General features: G+C 42.2%; 1 protein-coding gene across 1 annotated transcript in view; it reads left to right on the top strand.

The window, feature by feature from the left end:
* The window catches only part of LOC139666688 (polypeptide N-acetylgalactosaminyltransferase 10-like), a 98,363-nt gene that overhangs the window by 74,427 nt on the left and 2,834 nt on the right, over positions 1–21,102 (top strand). Inside the window, exons 7-11 of the mRNA XM_071545995.1 lie at positions 8,941–9,058; positions 18,009–18,116; positions 18,298–18,519; positions 18,926–19,042; positions 20,502–20,651. Of these exons, the coding sequence (XP_071402096.1) occupies positions 8,941–9,058; positions 18,009–18,116; positions 18,298–18,519; positions 18,926–19,042; positions 20,502–20,651 (715 nt within the window). The remainder of the gene's footprint in view (positions 1–8,940; positions 9,059–18,008; positions 18,117–18,297; positions 18,520–18,925; positions 19,043–20,501; positions 20,652–21,102) is intronic.

Below are 21,102 nucleotides of genomic sequence, written 5' to 3'. Positions count from 1 at the left end.
GTACTTGTATAAACAACCAAGGTAAAACAGTTAATTTAAAGGAGAGGTATCATTTGCTTTTTCAGCAATTTTATATAATTGCCTGGTGTCTATAAAATACATCTGTTATTTTTTTTTCAGTAAAAATTTAGTTATTGCTTTAGCTGTTCACTTCCCAGTGTTTGTTTCCCACCTACAAGAAAATAGGTCGTTTTACAAAAGCAGCTTCTTATGCTAATGAGCTACAGCTCTGATTGGCAGGCCCACCCTCCTCTTAGTGCTGATTGGTCGATTTCAGACAGTCCAGTGTCTACACAGAAACTGGAGCAAAATCTGACTGGCTTGTACAAGGGGGCGTGTTTTATAGTTGGTGACTCAGGGGAAACGGCATAGTAACATGAACTTCCATTTTTTTTACTGTGATTACTTCAAACCTCCAAGTACCAGAATCATAATAAATACTAAGAATTGCCACATACTAGGATACCCCCCCCCCCCCCCCTTTAAAAAAGAAAAAACTGGAGTGATGAGGTTTTCATTTGACTGTGACGATGCATCATACCTTCAATGTGCCCTTGAGCAAGGCACATTCTCCACAATGCATCAGTGGAGTTACTCATTGGCCAGCTGGAGAAGACTGTGGTTATATTGGACATTTTCTCAGAGAGTGAGAGCGAAGTTGGCACTGTGAAAAACGAGCATGGGTATGTACATGTTACAAATAATTTGTGCACTAATAAACTCAATACTTATATGCAACAATATAAATAGGATAGGGAAAAAAACATCATTCAGTGATCTGATAAACAGAATATTCACTTTTCAAATAAATAAAATGTTGGCCATATACTACAGGTTTAATGCCTTGTAAAGAGAGGTGTAAATAAATTCACATTTGTGAAGCTATTTTCCATATTTTTGAAGCCAAAGGCTCCATTTATGAGCCCAGGGGGATCCTGTATTTGTACCAAAAATGTTTCCTCATGTTGGGGTGCCAGATTTTTTCGGGAGGCCTGGGAGATCTACAGTAGGTCTCATCAGCAGGGAGGCTGTGCTTCAGGAAGGAAGAGAGACTGAAGCAGGAGAAATGAGCTGCAGAACAATCAGAATCAATCCTTATTTATTTGATTAGTTTGCTTTTCTTTCCCAGTGAAATGAGCATCAGTGCAAATCCAATTTGGGTCGAAAAGCTTTTAATTTTCATTCTGATTGACTTTGCCGCAGTGTGGAATGAGACATGGAATAGAATGAGACAGTGTTGTGACAAAATGCACCAACTGGCGCAGTAGACCACGGTGTGTGTGTGTGTGTGTGTGTGTGTGTGTGTGCATATTTGTGTGTAAGTATGTGTCTAAAGCCTTCTCCGAACGGCATTAGTATTACCAGGGAAAGTCAGAAAATTGATTTCGCCCTTGCACACCGACCATTTCAGTCAGTCAATCATCCGGTCGGTAAAATAATTTACTGGGGGACTGTGGGTAATCCAGGGAGCCGCCGCGCATCATCATCCCCCGAACGGCAGGACAGGCCAAACTCTCTTTATGTGACGAGGCTGCATCACCTCTGGTTACACGGGCCTCGTAATCCACATGCCGGCCACACAAGTCGCTAATTGCTTAAAACTGCAGCTGTCGATCCAGACCAGATTAAACCAGAAGGGCACTCGGAGAGTGCAGACCTCCGCCAAGGTTCGTGCTATTGTTGCTTGTTTGTGAGCCGGATCCGGATCCGCTCCAAAATTTAATGGGTTCTTCCTTGGCCCATGCTGCACCATTCCACGTTCCAAGTTTCATGAAAATCGGGCCAGTAGTTTTTTCCGTAATCCTGCTAACAGACAAACAAACAGACAAACAGACAAACAGACAAACAAATGGCACCGAAAACATAACCTCCTTGGCGGATGTAATCATCACCCTTGGACGTCAGTTAATTTGGAGTCAGCTGCAAATACAGCGGGTTATTTCAGCCTGATGTTTTACTGGGGGAGTCAGAGAAAATCACTGACATGTTGGTTCTGGATGTGATAAAATTCCTGGGGTCCTGAGGTAAAAGATATCCAGCAGACTCCCCTGGTGATGACCCCCCCTAATTCAGTCCGGAGAGATCTTAAAGGATAATTCTGGTTATTTTCAACCTGGGCCTAGTTTTTGCTCTCATGACGACTGATTGTGTTGAAAATAGCAACCTGATTGCACACAAATACCTGAAATGAACAAATGACTTGTTAACGCCGAATTAGGTGTTGGTGGCACGTAAAGTGTTAAAATTCTGTTTTCCCAGCATGAAAACGGTTACATGAAGGAGACACGACTATAAACCAGAAGTAGTGTCACATTGAAGCAGCTCAGTGGACAGACAGGGTGTTGTGGTCGGGTGGAGGATGGGCGGATGAGTTTGACTAGCGAATGTTTTTCTTATTTAACCATGACCAAAGCCTTTCCCTAACCTTAACCAAAGTTGTTTCAGCTGCCTAACCATAACCTTAACCCAAACTTAACCAAAGTTGTTTTTACTAAACTCAACCGTTAGCCAAGCTGTAGCTGAAAATGCCGTGTCCAGTTTGTGTTATTGTCACAGAATCCAGTATGTGGTGGAGGAAAGTCACACAGTGGGAATGTAAATCACATCGACACACACATAGGTTCAACATATCTGGACATCTCCGACAGTTGAATCCAAAAAGCGATTAAAACACAGTAACACTCACACTGCAGTTACATATGTCTTTAAATAGATATGATTGAAGAACTATCAGGACATTTCAGTCATAATAGTCAATTTGATGCTTTTTTAGCATTGCTCACACACTATTTTGCTTTTATTTTGCTTGCTGCCGGTCGTCTGCCTGTCTCCCCCTCTTTTATCTCTCTCTCTCCCTCTTACTCTCTCTCTCTCTCTCTCTCTCTCTCTCTCTCTCACACACTTTCCGTCTCTTTCTCATCATCATCACTCTGACTGCTTCAATTATTCATCTTTTTTATGTCACGCAAGTGAAAACATGTGGAGAAAACAACACAATTCCCACCGCTGCTTCGCCAGATTCGCTCATGCAGAAGCGCTTTGTTCACTCCAAATGGTTTTACTTTTTTGCATTATGAAAATTTCAAAATATAAATAAGTGAATCGGTCTCTCTTTGTGAGTGATGAAGTCAAAACAAACAAAGCATTCCCGTGGCCCTGTAATGATTGTGTCAGAGAGAGAGAGCTGCTAGGGCAAGAAACAACAGATAAGAAGAAGAAAAGAGAAGGAGAGAGGATTTTGCACTCGTTCTTCTAGACTCCATATCATCCTTTTCACCTTTGAAGAGGGGAAACTGCAGAAAGCTGTCTGTTAGTGTGCAGCTCTGCTCAGTCCTCATCAGGCAGGAAGCCCCAGAGTGTTTCTCAGGCTGACAGTACAGTAGCTGCCCTGTTCGCCTTTAATTGATCCTCCTCAGGGAAGGCTTTGGAGAGGAGACAGATACTCAGACACTTCCCGCTGGCTGCCTGCCTCCAATTTACACCTGATGAAAAGGCTGGTTGCCATGACGACCCGGTGTTAGTACGTACGTGTGTTGTTGTATTTCTGTATTTCCTCATGAGGACCGAATGCCTTCACGAGGATAGAAAGATGAAGAAAAATCCTCTCAAGTGAGGACATTCTGTCGCTCCTCTCTTTAATAAAGGTGTTAGTTTAGGGCTGAGGGTCAAGATTAGGATTAGGATCAGGTTTAAGGGTTAAGTAAGGGATAATGCCCGACGGTTGGCCTCCCCGTCGTCCATTAATTCCTGATTATGGACACCTCGAAGGGCATTATCCCGCTTATACCATGGTCACTTGCCAAAGAAAAAAAAAATTAAGACCATTAATTTATATTTTCATGCGTTTTGTAATCAAAATCTAAAGTTTTTCACAAGCCATAACTCAGTTTCCCTGGTAACACCTGAGGGTTTGACTAATACCTGGAACAATCATTACCATCCCATAAGGTTCTTATGCAATGGAAACATTGTTCACTGCTCCAGTAAATAGGATGAACCTTAGATACGACTTGGCAGCAGGAGATATTTCTAGTCCGCTCAGCTCATAGAACCCTTTGGCTCAGCTATGAGCCAGAAAGCTAACGTTATGCTAGCAAGATTCAAAGTCAATAACAAACAGTAAATATAATTTGACAGTATGTTTAACAACAAGACTAGCTAGCTAGCCAGCCATGTCACTGTCCCCAAATCAATATCAAGATTTTCACGAACAAATGATAGGCCATGTGTACTGTCGGTAGCTTGTTAACGCATTGCAATAAATTGTAAACGGAGGCTTTGACTGCGTCCCTGTTGCTATGGTTACTCATTTTAGATACAGGCTGATACTATGTAGCAGCGCATTAATTTAGAACAGTCTAGATTAATTTAGACAGTTTCACTGAAACTACTTAGTAGGTGTCCATTATCAGGAATTAATGGACACCCTGCAGCCAATCAGAATCGAGTATTCACCCAGACCATGGTATAAAGTGAGTTTAGGGATAGGATTTGGGTTTAGGGTTAAGATTAGAAATCCGTTTGAGTTGCAGTGGAGAGGGTTAAGGTTAGGGGTTTGGGAATGAATGTAGTCGATAAAGATTCTCACAAGTATAGTGCGATAAATGTGTGTGTCTTCCTTCTGCCTCAGGTGTGCAATAGCTAACAATCAGGCACACACACACACACAATCACACACACACACACTCACTGGCCATACAGCAGCTGTCAACCTCCACACCTTTTTCTCTCGCTCTCTCTCAAATTCAAATTCAAAGCATTTGCAAAGGATAAAGTCAAATAAATAACGGATAATAGACAAACAATTCTACAGATTCTGCACATAAACAATGGCATGTAAAAAGCATAGTAGTATATAAAAGCAACTCAGCACATTCAATATAGTTGAAGTTTTAAAAAGTCTCCGTTTCCGCCCATTCAGACTAAAACGCAATCCCGGAGTTTTCGAACTAAAACGGGGTCAGCAGCGTTTTCTAAAGTCTCTGTTTTAGGGTCCGAAAATGCCGGAGTAGTGCGGACGCTAGGCGTAAACGTAGCAAAAGTTATGCGTTTTAAAAACGAAAAGGTATTAGTGTGGATGTGGCCTAAACCTAATCCCTCCAACCTTCCATTCCAGGCTTCACACCTATACGCAGTGGTGGAAAGTAACTAAGTACATTTACTCAAGTACTGTACTTAAGTACAATTTTGAGGTACTTGTACTTTACTTGAGTATTTCCATTTTTTGCTACTTTGTACTTATACTCCACTACATTTTAGAGGGAAATATTGTACTGTTTACTCCATTACATTTATTTCACAGCTATAGTTACTAGTTACTTTTCAGATCAATATTTTGCATTTAAAACATTTGATCATCTTTACAAAATAACTATAAAATTGTTATAGATTAGACTACCCAAAAGTATAGCTAAATTGTTAAGATTAGCTTCACGTTGACAACTTTAAAATGCTAAAATGCTGCTTACATGTACATGTATGTCAATAAATCAGTATTAATATTCCAATAATTTATGAAAAATATAACTTTCTAAATGGGGACAGTTTGCATTATGAGTATGTTTACTTTGATACTCTAAGTACATTTTGCTGCCAATACTTATGTACTTTTACTTAAGTAAGATTTTGTATGCAGGACTTTCACTTGTAATGGAGTATCTTTACATTGTTGTATTGCTACTTTTACTTAAGTAAAAGATCTCAGTACTTCTTCCACCACTGCCTATACGTGACGTTGTGTAATGCTCTCTTCTTCTCTCTCTCTCAGTCTCACTCACTCACTCACTCACTCACTCCCCACTGCTCAGTAGCAGTGCAGCCTGTCCTCGGTGTCCTGATGAGAAGCTGCTCAGTTTTTGAGGCAGGAGCTCCCGCTGCTCTCCTGAGCTGGAGGACCGTTCTGTGGTTTGTTGTGTCAGTGGTGCGGACGGGTTAATCGGTTCTGCTGTTTGCTGTTTAGAGCGTCTTCGATGGCAGAGCGAGTGCGGGGCGGCGCATGGGTGAAAGACGAGGAAGTTCAACGTCTGTTGCCAAGAGTGAGAGAGGCTCATGGGATTTATAGTGCTGTGTCAGTCCACTGGGGAAAAACCTGGAGCATAGAAATAAAGCTCTCTCTCTCTCTCTCTCTCTCTCTCTTGGCATGAATGTCATAACAACAACATTGCCAAAGGGTCTAAGAACAAGGAACTAAAAAACATACAGTTCATCTAACAACAGAGTAAATACTGAATACATTACCAGATAAAACAAAATCAATTCAAGCAAGAGCATTCAGATAGTAAAACAATTCTGTCTCTCGCTCTCTCTCTCTCTCTCTCAGAGGGCGAGAGTAGCGACGCAAATAAATAATCCCACCCAAGGAGCTTTGTTATGTCAAGCAAGACTGGGTAATGAGTGTGATTGTGTACAATTTCATGTTTGATTAGCCAGTAGAGCAGAGAAGGGCAACCAGTGTGCAGGTTTTTCATTCCTACCAAACGCTACAGCAGGTGATTTAATTGATTAACGCACCTTCAACCTGCGGAAAAGACAAGCGACAAGTGGAATTCTAAAATATCATGTGATTGGTTGTGTTGCCTTATGAAACAAGCAGATAGTAAACATGTTGTCCCCCACCAGTGATGTAGCTCCACCCTTGGGTCAGCCAGTGATTGCTGAGTGTACTTGAAATATGAGTGAAATTGTATAAGCATTTTGGTATGGGACAATGAAAGGACAGATTGACCATATATTTCTGTTGCCTACTCTCCTCAGAATTAGGCTTACAAGTTATATCTTGAAATGTAGTAACTGTAATTGTCCTGTTTTTACTCAATACAGTACAAAATATAAGAACTACAATACACAATAAATACAACTACAATACAATTTATAATACAATATAACATACAACACCAGGAGCGTGAGTGTTATGAATAATATAAATAATATAAATGCTAAATGATAAGTGATATATGGTATTGCACAGTAGGTAAGTGGTAATATGATATAAGTAGTCAACACTGAGGCACAGTGGTAGTGCAGTGATGATGCAATAACAGAACAACAGTCCAACAACTGGACAATAACTACAGTGTCTTGTGGTTAGAGGTTTGACTCTCACTTCAACACATCAACCCAGTCTGATGTCTCCAAGTGTGTAGCGTGTGTAGACTGTTATGTTACCTATGATAACTTTAACTGTGTTGCTTTACCACTGAGTGTAGTTAAGGCAACAAACCGATATTTACAGTATTCTGTGCTATCACCGCACGGCCATCTTGGTAGGAAAATAACAGGTGACTAGAATTTATAACCTCCTCCTCTCCTCTCCTCTCCTTGTCTCCTCTCCTCTCTCCTCTCCCCTCCCCTCCCCTCCCCTCCCCTCTCCTCGTCTCCCCTCCCCTCTCCTCTCTCTCTCCTCTCCTCTCCTTGTCTCTCCTCCCCTCCCCTCCCCTCTCCTCTCTCTCTCCTCTCCTTGTCTCCCCTCCCCTCCCCTCTCCTCTCTCTCTCCTCTCCTCCTCCTCTCCTTGTCTCCTCTCCTCTCCCCTCTCCTCTCCTCTCTTCTCCTTGTCTCCTCTCCTCTCCTTGTCTCCTCTCCCCTCTCCTCTCCTCTCCTCTCCTCTCATCTCTCCTCTCCATTTCCCTCCCCTCCCCTCTCCTCTCCCTCCTCCTCTCCTCTCCTTGTCTCCTCTCCTCTCTTCTCACCTCATCTCTCCTCTCTCCTCTCCTCTCTCCTCCTCTCCTCCTCTCCTCTCCCCTCTCCTCTCCTCTCCTCCATGGTGGGACACACAAACACACAAACCGCTCTCCAATTATAGTAGTGGGATTGTAATAAATGATTAGAATATATATGACAGGTGATTAGAATGAAATGACAGCCACAGCCAATGAGCTGTGTGTGGTAAAGCACCACATTGGTAGGAAATCCATGTGACATCATGGGAACACTCTGAACAGTGGATAGTAATAATAATGACTAGACATATAGCAAGTTTCCACGACAAAGTGCTTCACAGATCAAGATGTCTGATGTCTCTTTCTCTCCCGCTCTCTCCATTTCCAGCCCTTTCGTTAGTCATTTTGCTGCCGTTTCATTTTTTCTTCTTCTCCCGAACAATTACTTATTGAATTCCTATAAAGAAGAGCAGCATTATGGAGTGTATTGTTACACTGAGAGTCGGTAGGAGTGAAAACCATTGTGAACGTTTGAATGAATGCAGTGAAGAAATGGCATAAGGAACGCACGCAACTAACAACTGAGAACAAAAAGGTAAACACGAAAAAGCGAACGATCAATAAAAACATACTTATAAGTAATAATGTAGAGATGTTTGTCTCTTTGTTTCTCTCCTCTGTGTCTCCTTAACTAAAGGATCTTGTTAGCCTGTTCCAGTCGTTTGTTGTTGTTTGTTAAAGGAGAGAGAGCGACAGTCTTTCATCTGTTCAGACGCTTTGTCTGTTTCGTCTCTTCTCTTCTGTCTAAAAGAACGTGATCAGAGAGATGATGGACAGATTTGATTTGTTTTGAGGTTTTTGTCTGTGTTGTGTCTGTCGATGACCATGTTTGTATGTTTTAAAACAAAATATATATATAGATAGATTTGACGCTTCGCTGAGAGGGGAAGAGTGTCTGGGGGTGGAAAGTGATACTACAGCTTAATGTAAATTTAATCCTATTGTGTGTGTGTGTGTGTAGTTGTGATATGGATGCTTATGTACATTGGTGTGTACATGAGTCCACTGCATAATGTGCCGGTTGCCTATTCTGGACGGCCTTCACCAGGTCCGACACACACGCACACACACACACACACACACACACACAGAGAAAGAGAGAGAGCGAGTGAGGAAGTATCATGCACAATTATCATATAAGATGTACTATGTGAGAAATGTACATTTGTATGTGGGTTCATATTCTGTGTGTGTGTGTGTGTGTGTGTGTGTCCTGTCCTCCAGGTCTCCAGTCATGGCAGGTGGTCTGTTTGCTGTGGACAGAAAGTGGTTCTGGGAGCTGGGAGGATATGACACGGGTCTGGAGATCTGGGGAGGAGAACAGTACGAGATCTCCTTCAAGGTAAAAAAAAAACAAAAACAAACACAATGACATCACACATTTAGTTAAATGACTGTTTGTATTCCCTGTTTACATCAGGGATTGGCAGCCTGCTGTCCATAGTATGTTTTGCACTGTTCCTTTGCCCTCTTGTCCATTTAAATCCCTTTAAGTTGTTTCATCAAGTCAAAGACCTGTACAGTATGTTTATAAACATAATTTGTGTTTGGTAGATTATTTCTCTGTTGTAACAATGCTTCTTGGCAATACATTTTATACCGTTGGAAAGCCTGTTTATTTCCCTTTTAAATGGTGCCTCATTTGTAAGGAACATGCATTTGTGGGATGAGCAGCACAGCTGAGTATGTGGGTTGCGCTCATGTAAAATTTGCCAAATCTTCTCTGCCAATGCCAAACAGCTTATTCTGCTGTTGCTATTGACTCTTGTTCGGTGTTGTTTGGTGGATTGGATGATTGAAGTCTATCAGTAACAAGGAAGAAACAAGACATATTGGCAATTTTACAATTTATTCATTTAACAAACAGTCAGGAGCCTCAGTAGCGTGTGGAAGAACCATACACAGCCACAACAGCCCGGCACCTCCTCCTCATGCTGGTCACCAGCCTGGTCACACACTGCTGTGGGATGGCATTCCACTCCTCAACCAGCCGACGTGGTTGTGTCGGTCACTCTAGCACTAACAGCACGCCCAAGCTGATCCCATAAGTGTTCAACTGGGTTGAGGTCAGGACTGTTGGCAGGTCATTCCATTCTCTCTACTCCCAAATTCTGGAGGTAGTCTCTGATAAACCCCGCTCTGTGGGGGGCGAGCGTTGTCATCTTGGAGGATGGAGTTCGGTCCCAGACTGTGGAGATATGGGATCGCCACCGGTTGCGGAATCTCATCTCGATATCTCTCTGCATTGAGATCGCCTCCGATGATGGCAAGCCTCGTTTTTCCAGTGATGGAGATGCCGCCCCACACCATCACACTGCCTCCACCAAAAGGTGTTACTCTATCGGTGCAGCGATCAGCATAGCGTTCTCCCCGTCTTCTCCACACTTTGACCCTACGATCCAACTTCCGTAGGCAGAATCTGGACTCATCGCTGAACATAACGTTCCTCCACATGTTCAGGTTCCAGTGCAGGTGCCAATCAGGTACCTGATTGTCAGCACCTGGGTGAACCGGAAGCTCAAGACAAGAGTCAATAGCAACAGCAGAATAAGCTGTTTGGCATTGGCAGAGAAGATTTGGCAAATTTTTCATGAGCGCAACCCACATACTCAGCTGTGCTGCTCATCCCACAAATGCATGTTCCTTACAAATGAGGCACCATTTAAAAGGGAAATAAACAGGCTTTCCAACGGTATAAAATGTATTGCCAAGAAGCATTGTTACAACAGAGAAATAATCTATCAAACACAAAGTTCCGAAATTTTTGTTCGATGTTTATTACTTTACAATGATTCTGATTCTGATCAGGAGGCAGAAACTGTGCTGAACCGCGACACGCTGCGCCGCCTTCTGCTGTGCTATTTAATTCCTCTCTGTGTGCTTCGATATTTCATTTGGTTTCCTTTTATTAAGATCCCCATTAGCCGATATAGTACTGACAGCCAGTCTCCTGAGGTGAGAAGATTAACAGGCTCTCATGCTAATCCTTCCAACCAAACTCCTGATCCCACAGACAGCCAGGCCCTGCTCTCATGTGAGACAGAAGCACTTTATTCTCTGCTACAGTAAATGCAGAGCAAGAGGGGGACAAATCTCCACCTCACACAGCGACATACAGGAAGGACTTACACACACACACACACACACACACACACACACACACGCACAGAGACAGCAGGCCTCACATACCGTGCAGGGCATGAAATACATATGATACAAATTATATGTGGACTCTAATTATATAAACATTTCTCAGAGGCAGAAATAATTTCATAGATTGAGTTAAACCTCAAAGGGTGGAGCCAATGAACCACAGAGTTTTCAGAGAAGTTAGTTAGCTAAATGGCAAACTCGATTTGACTTGACTTTTATTAATTCATGCTTTCAGTAAGGTATACTGAAAACGATATACTGAAAAGGGCACATTTGTACACGTGAAACAAGACAAGATAAAAAAAAAAGAAAAATTAGAAGTATGTTACGTTTACGATTACTAAGAATAAGTGGAGCTCAGACTATATTTTAAAACATGACAGTGTAGCCTCTAGAGAGCTGTTCAAAGTGATAAAACATAAATAGAGTAAATAGATTTAAATGGCAAAAGAAAGAATTTATTCCTGATGTTGGAAGGTCAGCAGCTAGCTAACTAGCTTACCTAGATAGCTATAGGCTAGTACGGCTAGTTTGAACATGAAGGTCAGCTAGCCAACCTAGATAATTTCGTATGCTGGGTTGCATTTTATTCAATTAGTAGCAGAGCGCTAGTCTTCATAATATTATCTGCCTCCTCTCTTACCTCTTGCCTTTTTCACTGGTCTAATGTCTAATGTTACTTGGCCAGAAAATCTGTGGTTCTTTGGCTCCGTCCACTGAGGTTTAACTAAAATTACAATCTTCATCACTCCACATACTGAATATACAAAATGCATTTTATCATTATGTATGGCATACAGTCAATGCATCAAAGCAAAACTCAAAATCAACCACAGAATTATTTGTTGCTGTTGTTGTGGAAATTCACACCGTTACATGTGTGGGCACAATGTGAGACTTAGAACGTTAAAAAGTTTCACACACGGGTGAGTGGGATGATCAATTAAACGGTGATGCCATTACTGTGGCAACTCACCTGCTTTCTGATGCTTGTTTCCATGACAACATCATCAAACCAAGCCAAAGTGAAACTAACATCATGGTTGTTGATATGAGTGATGATTTTTTCCCCCGAAGCTACCCGTCTTGCTCACTAATGACACATCCACCTCATGCTTGTTATGAGGCTCTGGAGGACTTAATGATGCCAAACCAGGCTGCACAAATAGACATGTGACCCATCTGTGACTTTAACAGCATATTGTCAGAGGGCAGTGAGATCGGTCTGTGTGGGAGGCGGCACTAACCTTGAAACAGTCATATCCTGTCTTATCACAACTGTAGTTATGTTGTGGGCAGAGTTAATGAATGCAAGTATTACCATGTATTATTCATGCGGTGTAAGCGAAACTCTGACTGAACTGTAGAAAACTGTAGAACTTTTTTTTTTTTTTTACTATTTATAGTTATATACAAATAGAGACATCTCAAGTTTTTGTTGCACTTTTAATCGATGCAGGATTTTGTCTAGCAGCAATATGTATTATTCATGCAGTTGAAGAGAATTCTATTGTATTGCAGCTACACTCCATTAGCCTGAGCTGTAAACCCATGTGATCTGAGCGGCTTCTCATCTGCATGTTGCCCAACAGCCGCTGGCTCTGCGGAGTGAGACTCTGGTTGTAATGCACTGACAGTGACCTCAACACAGGGTCAGGCTTGTTAGATACTAACACACACACACACACACACACATATACACACAGCTTGTAAACGCACGGTACCCGTCCATAAATATATAGTTCACTAACACACACACAGCTCATTAACCTGTAGCGTGTGGAGCAGGTCTGAAATTACCAGCCGTCAAGGGCCGATAAAATTTGTCTTTGGCAGGAAAATCAGTGAGGTCCAAAATATAAAGTATAAATCAATAAGGGTCGCCCGGTTACTGGCCGCCAGCTTATGAGGCGATAACATATAAAATGGCTCAGTTGGTCTTTTCAAAGGCCTGTTTTCAAACTTTGCCCCAGCTGACCACTTTGCGCTATCTGCCTGTGAGCCAATCAAATCAAAGCGAAACAAAGGCTCTGTATCAAACAGGCTCCTAATTGGCTGCCCGTTACGTCGCTCTACACAAGGCAGTAGCCTCTAAACTTCTGTAGACTTTCCCTCCTGTTTCTCTGATGCTTAGATGGTCAACTAGCCAAACATTAGCTGAACTTATTCCCAGGTGACGAGTCATACTTCATAATGAATTACAAACAAGTGAGTGAGCAAGGTTTGAATGAGAGGGAAATGAGGAAGAACGCAAATCAGATTGGCTGTTTTTTCTCAGTCGACAAGCTTGCTGACCGAGTTTCCCTTTATCGCTCGGCTCTATGGCAAATGAATGGACTTCTGGCGACTTGTTAATTGTTTTGCATTGTGAACGCATGTTAAATCTGCTCTTGTCTCTTTGTTGAATGTTTCACACACTACGTGATCCCAAACAGGAGATAGCATGGAACATGGCTAGAGTGGCATATTTTCTATGAAAAAATGTATAGGAATTATTTTGGCCGTTACATCTTCTGTGTTGTCGTCTGTCATATGTGATTTTGCTGACACCGCTATTTCGATTTCGCAAGTTTCATGTCAGATCGAAATGTGGATTTATTATGTGGGAGTTTGGGCCTTTCATTATAGCGCCCCCTTCAGGCCAATCAACGTAATGGTTTTAAACAAGAGAACATAGTGCCAAAATGCGTCATCCCTCCAAGTTACATCAAAATTGAACCCTTGCTGTCCAAGATATCATATTTGAAAAATGTTGAACTTTAATTATAGCGCCCCCATTAGGCTGCTAAGCATAATTTGTAAGGATAGCTAGATTTGTGCAGCAGGTTTCGTATCAGTCAGGTTTATGGAATAGGAGTGAGGGCCTTTTGAAAGTGAGACATTTTTACCTTTAATTACATCGCCCCCATCAGGCAAATCAAAAATGCATCGTTCCTCCAGGTTTAATCCAAATTTAACCAGTGGAGTCAGAGATTTCATTTTGACCTTCAATTATAGCGGCCTCATTTTTAAACACTGGAACACACAGTACAGTACAGTAGATGCATCATCATCCGTCGTTGCACCCCCCCACCCCAGGGTGCACCATCCCTCCATGCCTCTGGCTGCACTGCAAACAACCTGAAGGCAGAGGTCATGGCAGGTGGATAGTGAGTCCACACACACACACACACACACACACACACACACACAGCTCATACTTAATGTACCCATCCATAAACATACAGTTCAGTACAGTACACACACACACACATACTGTATTTTAGACTAACCATTGCCTTTTGACCTCAGGCGAATCTGTGTGTGTGTGTGTGTGTGTGTGTGTGTGTGTGTGTGTTTTGTCTACACCGTGACTAATGTATATTTCATGTTGTGTTAGCTGTCTCGGTGCTCTGGAAGCCCCGGCAGCCCTCGCCTGCATCAAACATTCACACAGCAGAAATCCCATTTACATATTAAAGCGCTGTACTCAGCTAAAACAATTTGAGAACAGCACCTGTCCCTCTCCGTTCCTCCAGTCCTCTCTCTCTCTCTCTCTCTCTCTCTCTCTCCTCGTTTGTTTCCTGTTTAAATCCCGTTTTTCATTTCCCCACCATCCGTTTTGCTATTGTCTAAAACAAAAAAAAACGTCTTTGTCTCGCCTTTTGTGTCCCTAAGTCTTTCTTTCTTTTACTCATCCCCTCTCTTTCTTTCTCTGCACAACATTGTGAGCCAGGAAAGAGAATCATTGTCGTTGTCTTAATCATAGTAGGAGGATTAAAATGAGGAGCTACTGCAGGGTCTCTCTCTCTCTCGCTCTCTCTCTCTTTCTCTCTCTGTCTCTCTCTCTCTCTCTCTCTCACACACACACAGAGCATTGTAGCAGTGAATGCTGGTTTTGCATTTGTCCCTGTTTCGCTTTAATGATGCAAGAATAAGAGGATATTTTGTTATTTGTCTTCAATGAATGACATTTATTACTTTGTCTACAGCATTATTATAATTATTTAAATTTTAGGCATTCGGATGAAAATCCTTTCTAGAATGACTTGACTTACAATGAGAGTAATGGTAAAATAGGCTTAAATTCCTGATCATCAACATAATGGGCAACCAGCAGTAAGGCTAACCAAGGCTACAGAAGCGACAACAGATGCCTAAAATGATCATGTAAGATGTGATAGGAAAAGAAATTAGACCTACAAAGGAGGAAAGGAAAGAGATAGAAATATTTTGAGCATATTAAGTCCTTTGAATCCTGTTAAAACCTCTTTGTATAATTTCAAAAACACATGCTCAGAGAACACAAGCTTTTCATTTCCTCATTCTAAAAAAAAAGTTTTTGCAGACACTGGTTTTTGCCAAACAGTCACACAAACACTGATAAAACACTGTGAGAGGCTGGCAGTGAATTTAACCGAGCAGCTCGTTCTTTCTCTCCGTCTCATCCAACCTCGCTGCTCAGCTCAAGTCAGGTGGGTGAGTCTCTCCTTCCTCCTCCGCTATCCTCCCTCGCTTTCTCCCTTCTCTCCGTCAGTCTGTCTATATCTTATTATGTCTCTCGCTCTGAATGTGCTCCTCTTCTCTCTCTCTCTCTCCCAGGATTCATAAGCCTGTTAAAATCACTGTACTTCACGCCACTTTCTTTTTGGCCATCAGTCCCTCCCACTCCCCCGTCTTTGATCTTCTCCTTCCCTCACCTTTCCACATCTTTCTCTCCTCCTCTTGCTCTCCCTCTTATTGTTCTCATATTCTTTTTTTGTCGATTCTATCACTACATTCCTCGTGATTTCCCTTTCTCTTTCATATCTGTATCCCACCGTCCTCCAAAACTTTTTTTACTGCATGCTTGCTGAACTACTGCTGTACTTTGGCTCCATCCCTAAAGTAGAATTGTTTGGAAAAGTCGGGTTTTGTTCTCTTTTCAACTATCAGAAGTTACAAGGAATAATTTGTTGACTAGCTGGTTGTGAGACTGATTTTACTGATTCTACTGTATCTATCAAGAATGAATGGTTGACAGTTTTAAAGGTCCCATATTGTGTAAAATAGGATTCCCCTTGCCTCTTTGATGATAAAGCAGTTGGATGGTCTATCTAAACATGGTGAAAGTATCAAAACGCACGGTCGCCAACTAAATCCACACAATCCATATTAGAAAAGCGAGCCTCTAAACGAGCCGTTTGGACTTCCGTAACTTTGTGGCGTCACAAAGGTTCGCTCATTATCATTGTTGTAAGAAATAATAGACTAACAAAGTGTTTTTTTCAAAGCGGTTGAGTGGTTGTCATTGTTTATTATTGAGCGGTTGTCATTGTTTATTAACCGGAGAGTTTTCCCTACCTGTAGCCGCCGGGCTGCGGTGTCTTACGTTTCACTCTTGAAACGGTTAGCCAATCGGAACAGAGGGGTTGTTAATATTAATGAGCCTTAAAGACACAGTGGCAGAAACAGCCTGTTCTTGGTAAGGCACAGAGAGATGCTGGAAAATTAACGTGTAAAAATGGATTTTGAATTAGAATTAGAGTGTTTTTGGAACATGACACCACACACACAGCTTTGAATGGACCTCAAGACATAAAATAAAACTCTGGAAAGTGGAGAATATGGGACCTTTAAAGCAGAACAGATGCCTGGTGGTTTTGTGTGTAGACCACTGAAACACTAAATAGCGGTCTCATGCTTTGTTAACATGGAAGTAATAACAGAAGTAGTATTGTTTACATTTTCTGAAGGTGATGTTCTGGATATTTCTTGCCATGAATTCAGTGACATCTGGTAATCTTTATATAATTTGGAGATGAGCTGTCCTACAGATGAACATATCTGCGAACCTCCTCAGCTCGTCTCTCTTCGATCTGCTCCATGTTGTCTTCACTATCGGCGGACATCATAACAAAAAAAACTGTTCCCTCTGCCTGTTGCTCTCCATCGCTCTGTGACACAGCAATATCTCAGCACAGGAAGCAGGAGAAATGATGACGTAACCTTTCCTCTGTCTCCTCCACACTCTCCACCGAAGAGCTCTTAAGTCGTCCGCTGACCCCGCTGACCCGGCCAATTCATATTTCTCTCTTTATTTGTCCCTGTGTAAGAAGGCTAAGTGCCATCAGCAGCATTACAGCACCGAACCTGAGGCGGTGTCACAGCCTCCACTAATCACTAGCACTTTGATTCATTCATTTGACTTATTTGGTTGTTTTTATTTTGACACTCACGTCACGTTTTGCAGTTCTATAGGTCTACTAACTGACCTTTTCTTACCGATTTGTGTAATTAATACTGTCATTGGTAAGGAGTTTTATTGGCATGACATACATGTGTACATATTGCCAAAGCATACAACACCACAACAAATGTAAGACAAGATGATATAAGAAAAATAGTCTAAATTATACAACAGATCAGAGTCTTCTTTACATTGAATATTGGTGAGTAATAATGATATGAACATTTTATAGTTATTTCAGGTTCAGGTTCAGGTTACTTTATTTGTACCCGCAGGTAGATTTGGTTTGCAGTAGAGAGTCATCCATCTTGACACACATTTAGAAACAACACAAACAGTAGACAAACATAATAAAAGTACTCAAAGTTCCAATCACTAAAACTCATCACTAAACCACAAAAACTAAAAGATAAAATAAATAAATAAACGTTGCTTCTATATCATCTGTGCAATGTTGCTACGACTTGTTCATCTGAGTGATGGCCGCTGGAACAAAGCTATTTTTATACCGCTTTGTTCTGCACTTACTTCTTCCTTCTGGACTATAAACCTTTGTCCAGAAGGAAGAAGCTGAAATTCACTGTGCATTTTTACATTACATTACATACAGTAAATATTAATTATTCCAATACATACACAAATGAAAATAACTTAAGTAAAAGTGTCAGTCTCTAATAAAAGTAAAAAAAACAAAAAAAACATATACATTTGTATGTATGTGTATATGTGAATCTGCAGTATGCACATACACACACACATAAACACACAAACTGTACACATACAAGATACAAAATGTACTTTCCCTCTCTCTCTCTCTCCCTCTCTCTCTGTCCCTCCCCCTCTCTCTGTCCCTCCCTCTCTCTCTCTCCCTCTCTCTCTCTCTGTCCCTTCCCCTCTCTCTGTCCCTCCCTCTCTCTCTCTCCCTCTCTAGGTGTGGATGTGTGGTGGTCGGATGGAGGACATCCCTTGCTCCAGGGTGGGACACATCTACAGGAAGTACGTCCCTTACAAGCTCCCCGGTGGGATCAGCTTGGCCAGAGTGAGTCTCAACACTGCCTCAGTCTCAGTACAGCTCTGTCACAGCAGAACAATTACAGTGTTACAGCGGCCCAGACTCAATACTTTATTTTTAACACACCTCTGTCTGCTGCAGTGGTTATGTTTTCGCCCCCGATTCTCTGTCTTTATGATCCTGCTGCAGTGTCTGATTGTGGTTTCAGAACCTGAAGCGCGTGGCGGAGGTGTGGATGGACGAGTACGCCGAGTTCATCTACCAGCGCCGGCCGGAGTACCGCCACCTGTCGGCGGGAGACATGACGGTGCAGAAGGAGCTGAGGAACAGCCTCGACTGCAAGAGCTTCAAGTGGTTCATGAGCGCGGTCGCCTGGGACCTGCCCAAACATTACCCACCGGTGGAGCCGCCCGCCGCCGCCTGGGGAGAGGTACGAGCCGCAAGTCTGGTTGGACCATGTTGGACCAACCCTACAAACTCATTTTTCTAGATTTCAGCTTTGCAAACTGGAGCATGTATTGGCATTACAGTTTTTGACTATTGAGTTGGAGAGATTTCTTTTGGCAAAAGAAATCCCCCCCGAATGAGTTGGTGTAATTCGCACACTGCTCAAGTCTTGTGGCTGCTTTGCATTCTGGTCTTTTGAGGCTGCTGTCGGTGGAGAAATTGGCATCTCTGCCTCTTCTACGATGGCAGTATAACCAAAAAACCCTGGCAGTGTTAGTGCCTTGCCTTACACAGGACAGACGACTCCTCAGCTCTCTGGAATACCTTATGTGTGTGTACCTTATATATGTGTGTGTGTGTGTGTGTGTGTGTGTGTGTGTGTGTTGTAGGTACATAACGTGGGCAGCGGCATGTGTATGGAGAGTAAGCACTTTGTGTCGGGAAGCCCCATCCGCCTGGAGAGCTGTGTGAAGGGGCGAAGCGAGACCGGATGGAGCCACGGACAGGTGAGGGAAATGTCTCAGGGGGTTTGTGGTATGATGCAAAATCTGTGTTTTTGTTTATTTTTAAGAGTATCACAAGGGAAATTCAGGTCAGTCAGTCAGTCAGGTAACGCTTAGTGAGATCATGTGCTTCGTCAGATGGCCTCTAGAGGGCGTCTTTGACTGTGAGATGCAGTGTTTCCCATACAGACGCACAAAATCAAGTTGGCCAGTGTATAGAAATTGATCTAAATCGATCTCTGATGGCCGCATCATGTCATGTTTGTCATTTGGAGATGCTCCACAGTCTCCACAGTGTGAAAACAAAAGTGAAACTTAACATTCCATAATTTGCTCCAAACTCATCAGTGTTAGTAACGGATTTGTAAATAGTCATTTTGTCTTCTGCTGCCCTACAAACTTTGACAGTAGGTAACGTTATTACCTTGTGGTATTTAAGGAATGTTATGGAATTAGGTAATTGAACCGTGTCACAGTGCTTCAGTGCATAGAATTGAACACACACACCGTGGGTTTGTACAGGATCTGTGCTTGTTTCAAAACAGTTCCTCTTGGGGACGGAGTCAGTGCAGTAGCAGTGCAGCAGACATGCATCACTACATCTGTACACACTTGAAAGTTAAAGGGAAACAATCTGTCTGATTCCCCAGTTTCTCAACACACAATCAGGCAGTCCACTGAGAAGATGCACATGGCACAGTGATTACTGATTGCACTGAATATGGGTTTCTGGCGGTGACTTTTGCAGCATATAATCACCAAAAACACTTAAAAGCTCCAATCTGTAATTACAATGTGGTTTACTCAGCTGAAACACTGTGACGTCAGGTGATGTCTCACACATCACCGGCCTGATTTTGACAAAACTTGGAGGTTTGGTGCATCTTCACACTGTGTTTCAGCATGTAACATTTTACACAGATTGGCCTAACGGGGGTGCTGTAGTTAAAGGGCAAAACTTTAACTCAAACATGATATCTCAGACACCACTGGTGTCTTTTGACGAATGATGCATTTTGGCACTGTGTTCTGATGGTTAAAAAATGATACTGATGAGTGCGCTATAATTAAAGGGCAAAATTTCTGAATTTGAAAGGCCATAACTGCTACATCACTGGTCTGATTTTGACAAAACTTGGAGGGATGACGCAATTTCCTGCATTATTGTTTCACTTGTTTACATAGACAATGTTCAGAAAACCTTCACTAACCAGGCCTGAGTTGTGGTTTATGATGAGCTTTCAAAATTGCAATGAGCTAACTTTCTTGTGCAAGTCAAGCTCTTCAAGAATCTAAGTGAATAAAGCTAAAACTTAAAACAGTCAGACGATTTTTGGTTTTGAAGCAGTTCAGCCATACTCCAAGCAAAGACGATGAGACCCAAAAATCATTTTTAGAAAGCGTCTCTGTGTGTTAATAAGATGATTTGATGTCTGATACAGTTGTGGTGTGTTCCCTGCAGGTGTTTACGTTCGGCTGGAGGGAGGACATCCGGGTGGGCGACCCCATACACACCAGGAAGGTTTGCTTCGACGCCATCTCCCACAACAGCCCCGTCACCCTGTACGACTGCCACGGCATGAAGGGCAACCAGCTGTGGCGCTACAGAAAGGTACGGGAGGAGAAAGTGGACACACAGGTTGGAGCACCTTAGGGGTAATGGAAGTGTTTGTGGCTTCACCCTCTTTTTGAATTAGTCAAATAAGTAATTGGTCAACTAAGCAATTTATTGTTGATTAGTAAATAACATATTTTTTACTTTTATATTTAACTTTTATAATTATAAAGACACTTCCTCTTTCTTTCTCTCTCACGTAAAGCAAAACTAGTGTCAGTTCTCAATTGTGTGGGCTTAACTGAAATGGCATTTGGCATCTGTTGCAAAGGTTAGCTCAAAACAATACAAGACAGCGACAGAAACTCATCAAAATCTGAATGCATCCAGTTATCAACGTACTAACTCACTAGGTACACTAGGTATATACTCACTATATTTCACTGTAGCTAACAATGCAGCAATAACTTTAGATGTACTTGTGACATGAAGAGAGATGATGGTATTG

This window comes from Centroberyx affinis, unplaced genomic scaffold, assembly GCF_046629955.1.
Source record: "Centroberyx affinis isolate AG114_WGS23_722 - 3 ecotype Tasmania unplaced genomic scaffold, CSIRO-AGI_Caff_v1 ptg005085l_1, whole genome shotgun sequence".
Lineage (NCBI taxonomy): Eukaryota > Metazoa > Chordata > Actinopteri > Beryciformes > Berycidae > Centroberyx > Centroberyx affinis.
This window is presented reverse-complemented; position numbering and strand designations above follow the sequence as displayed.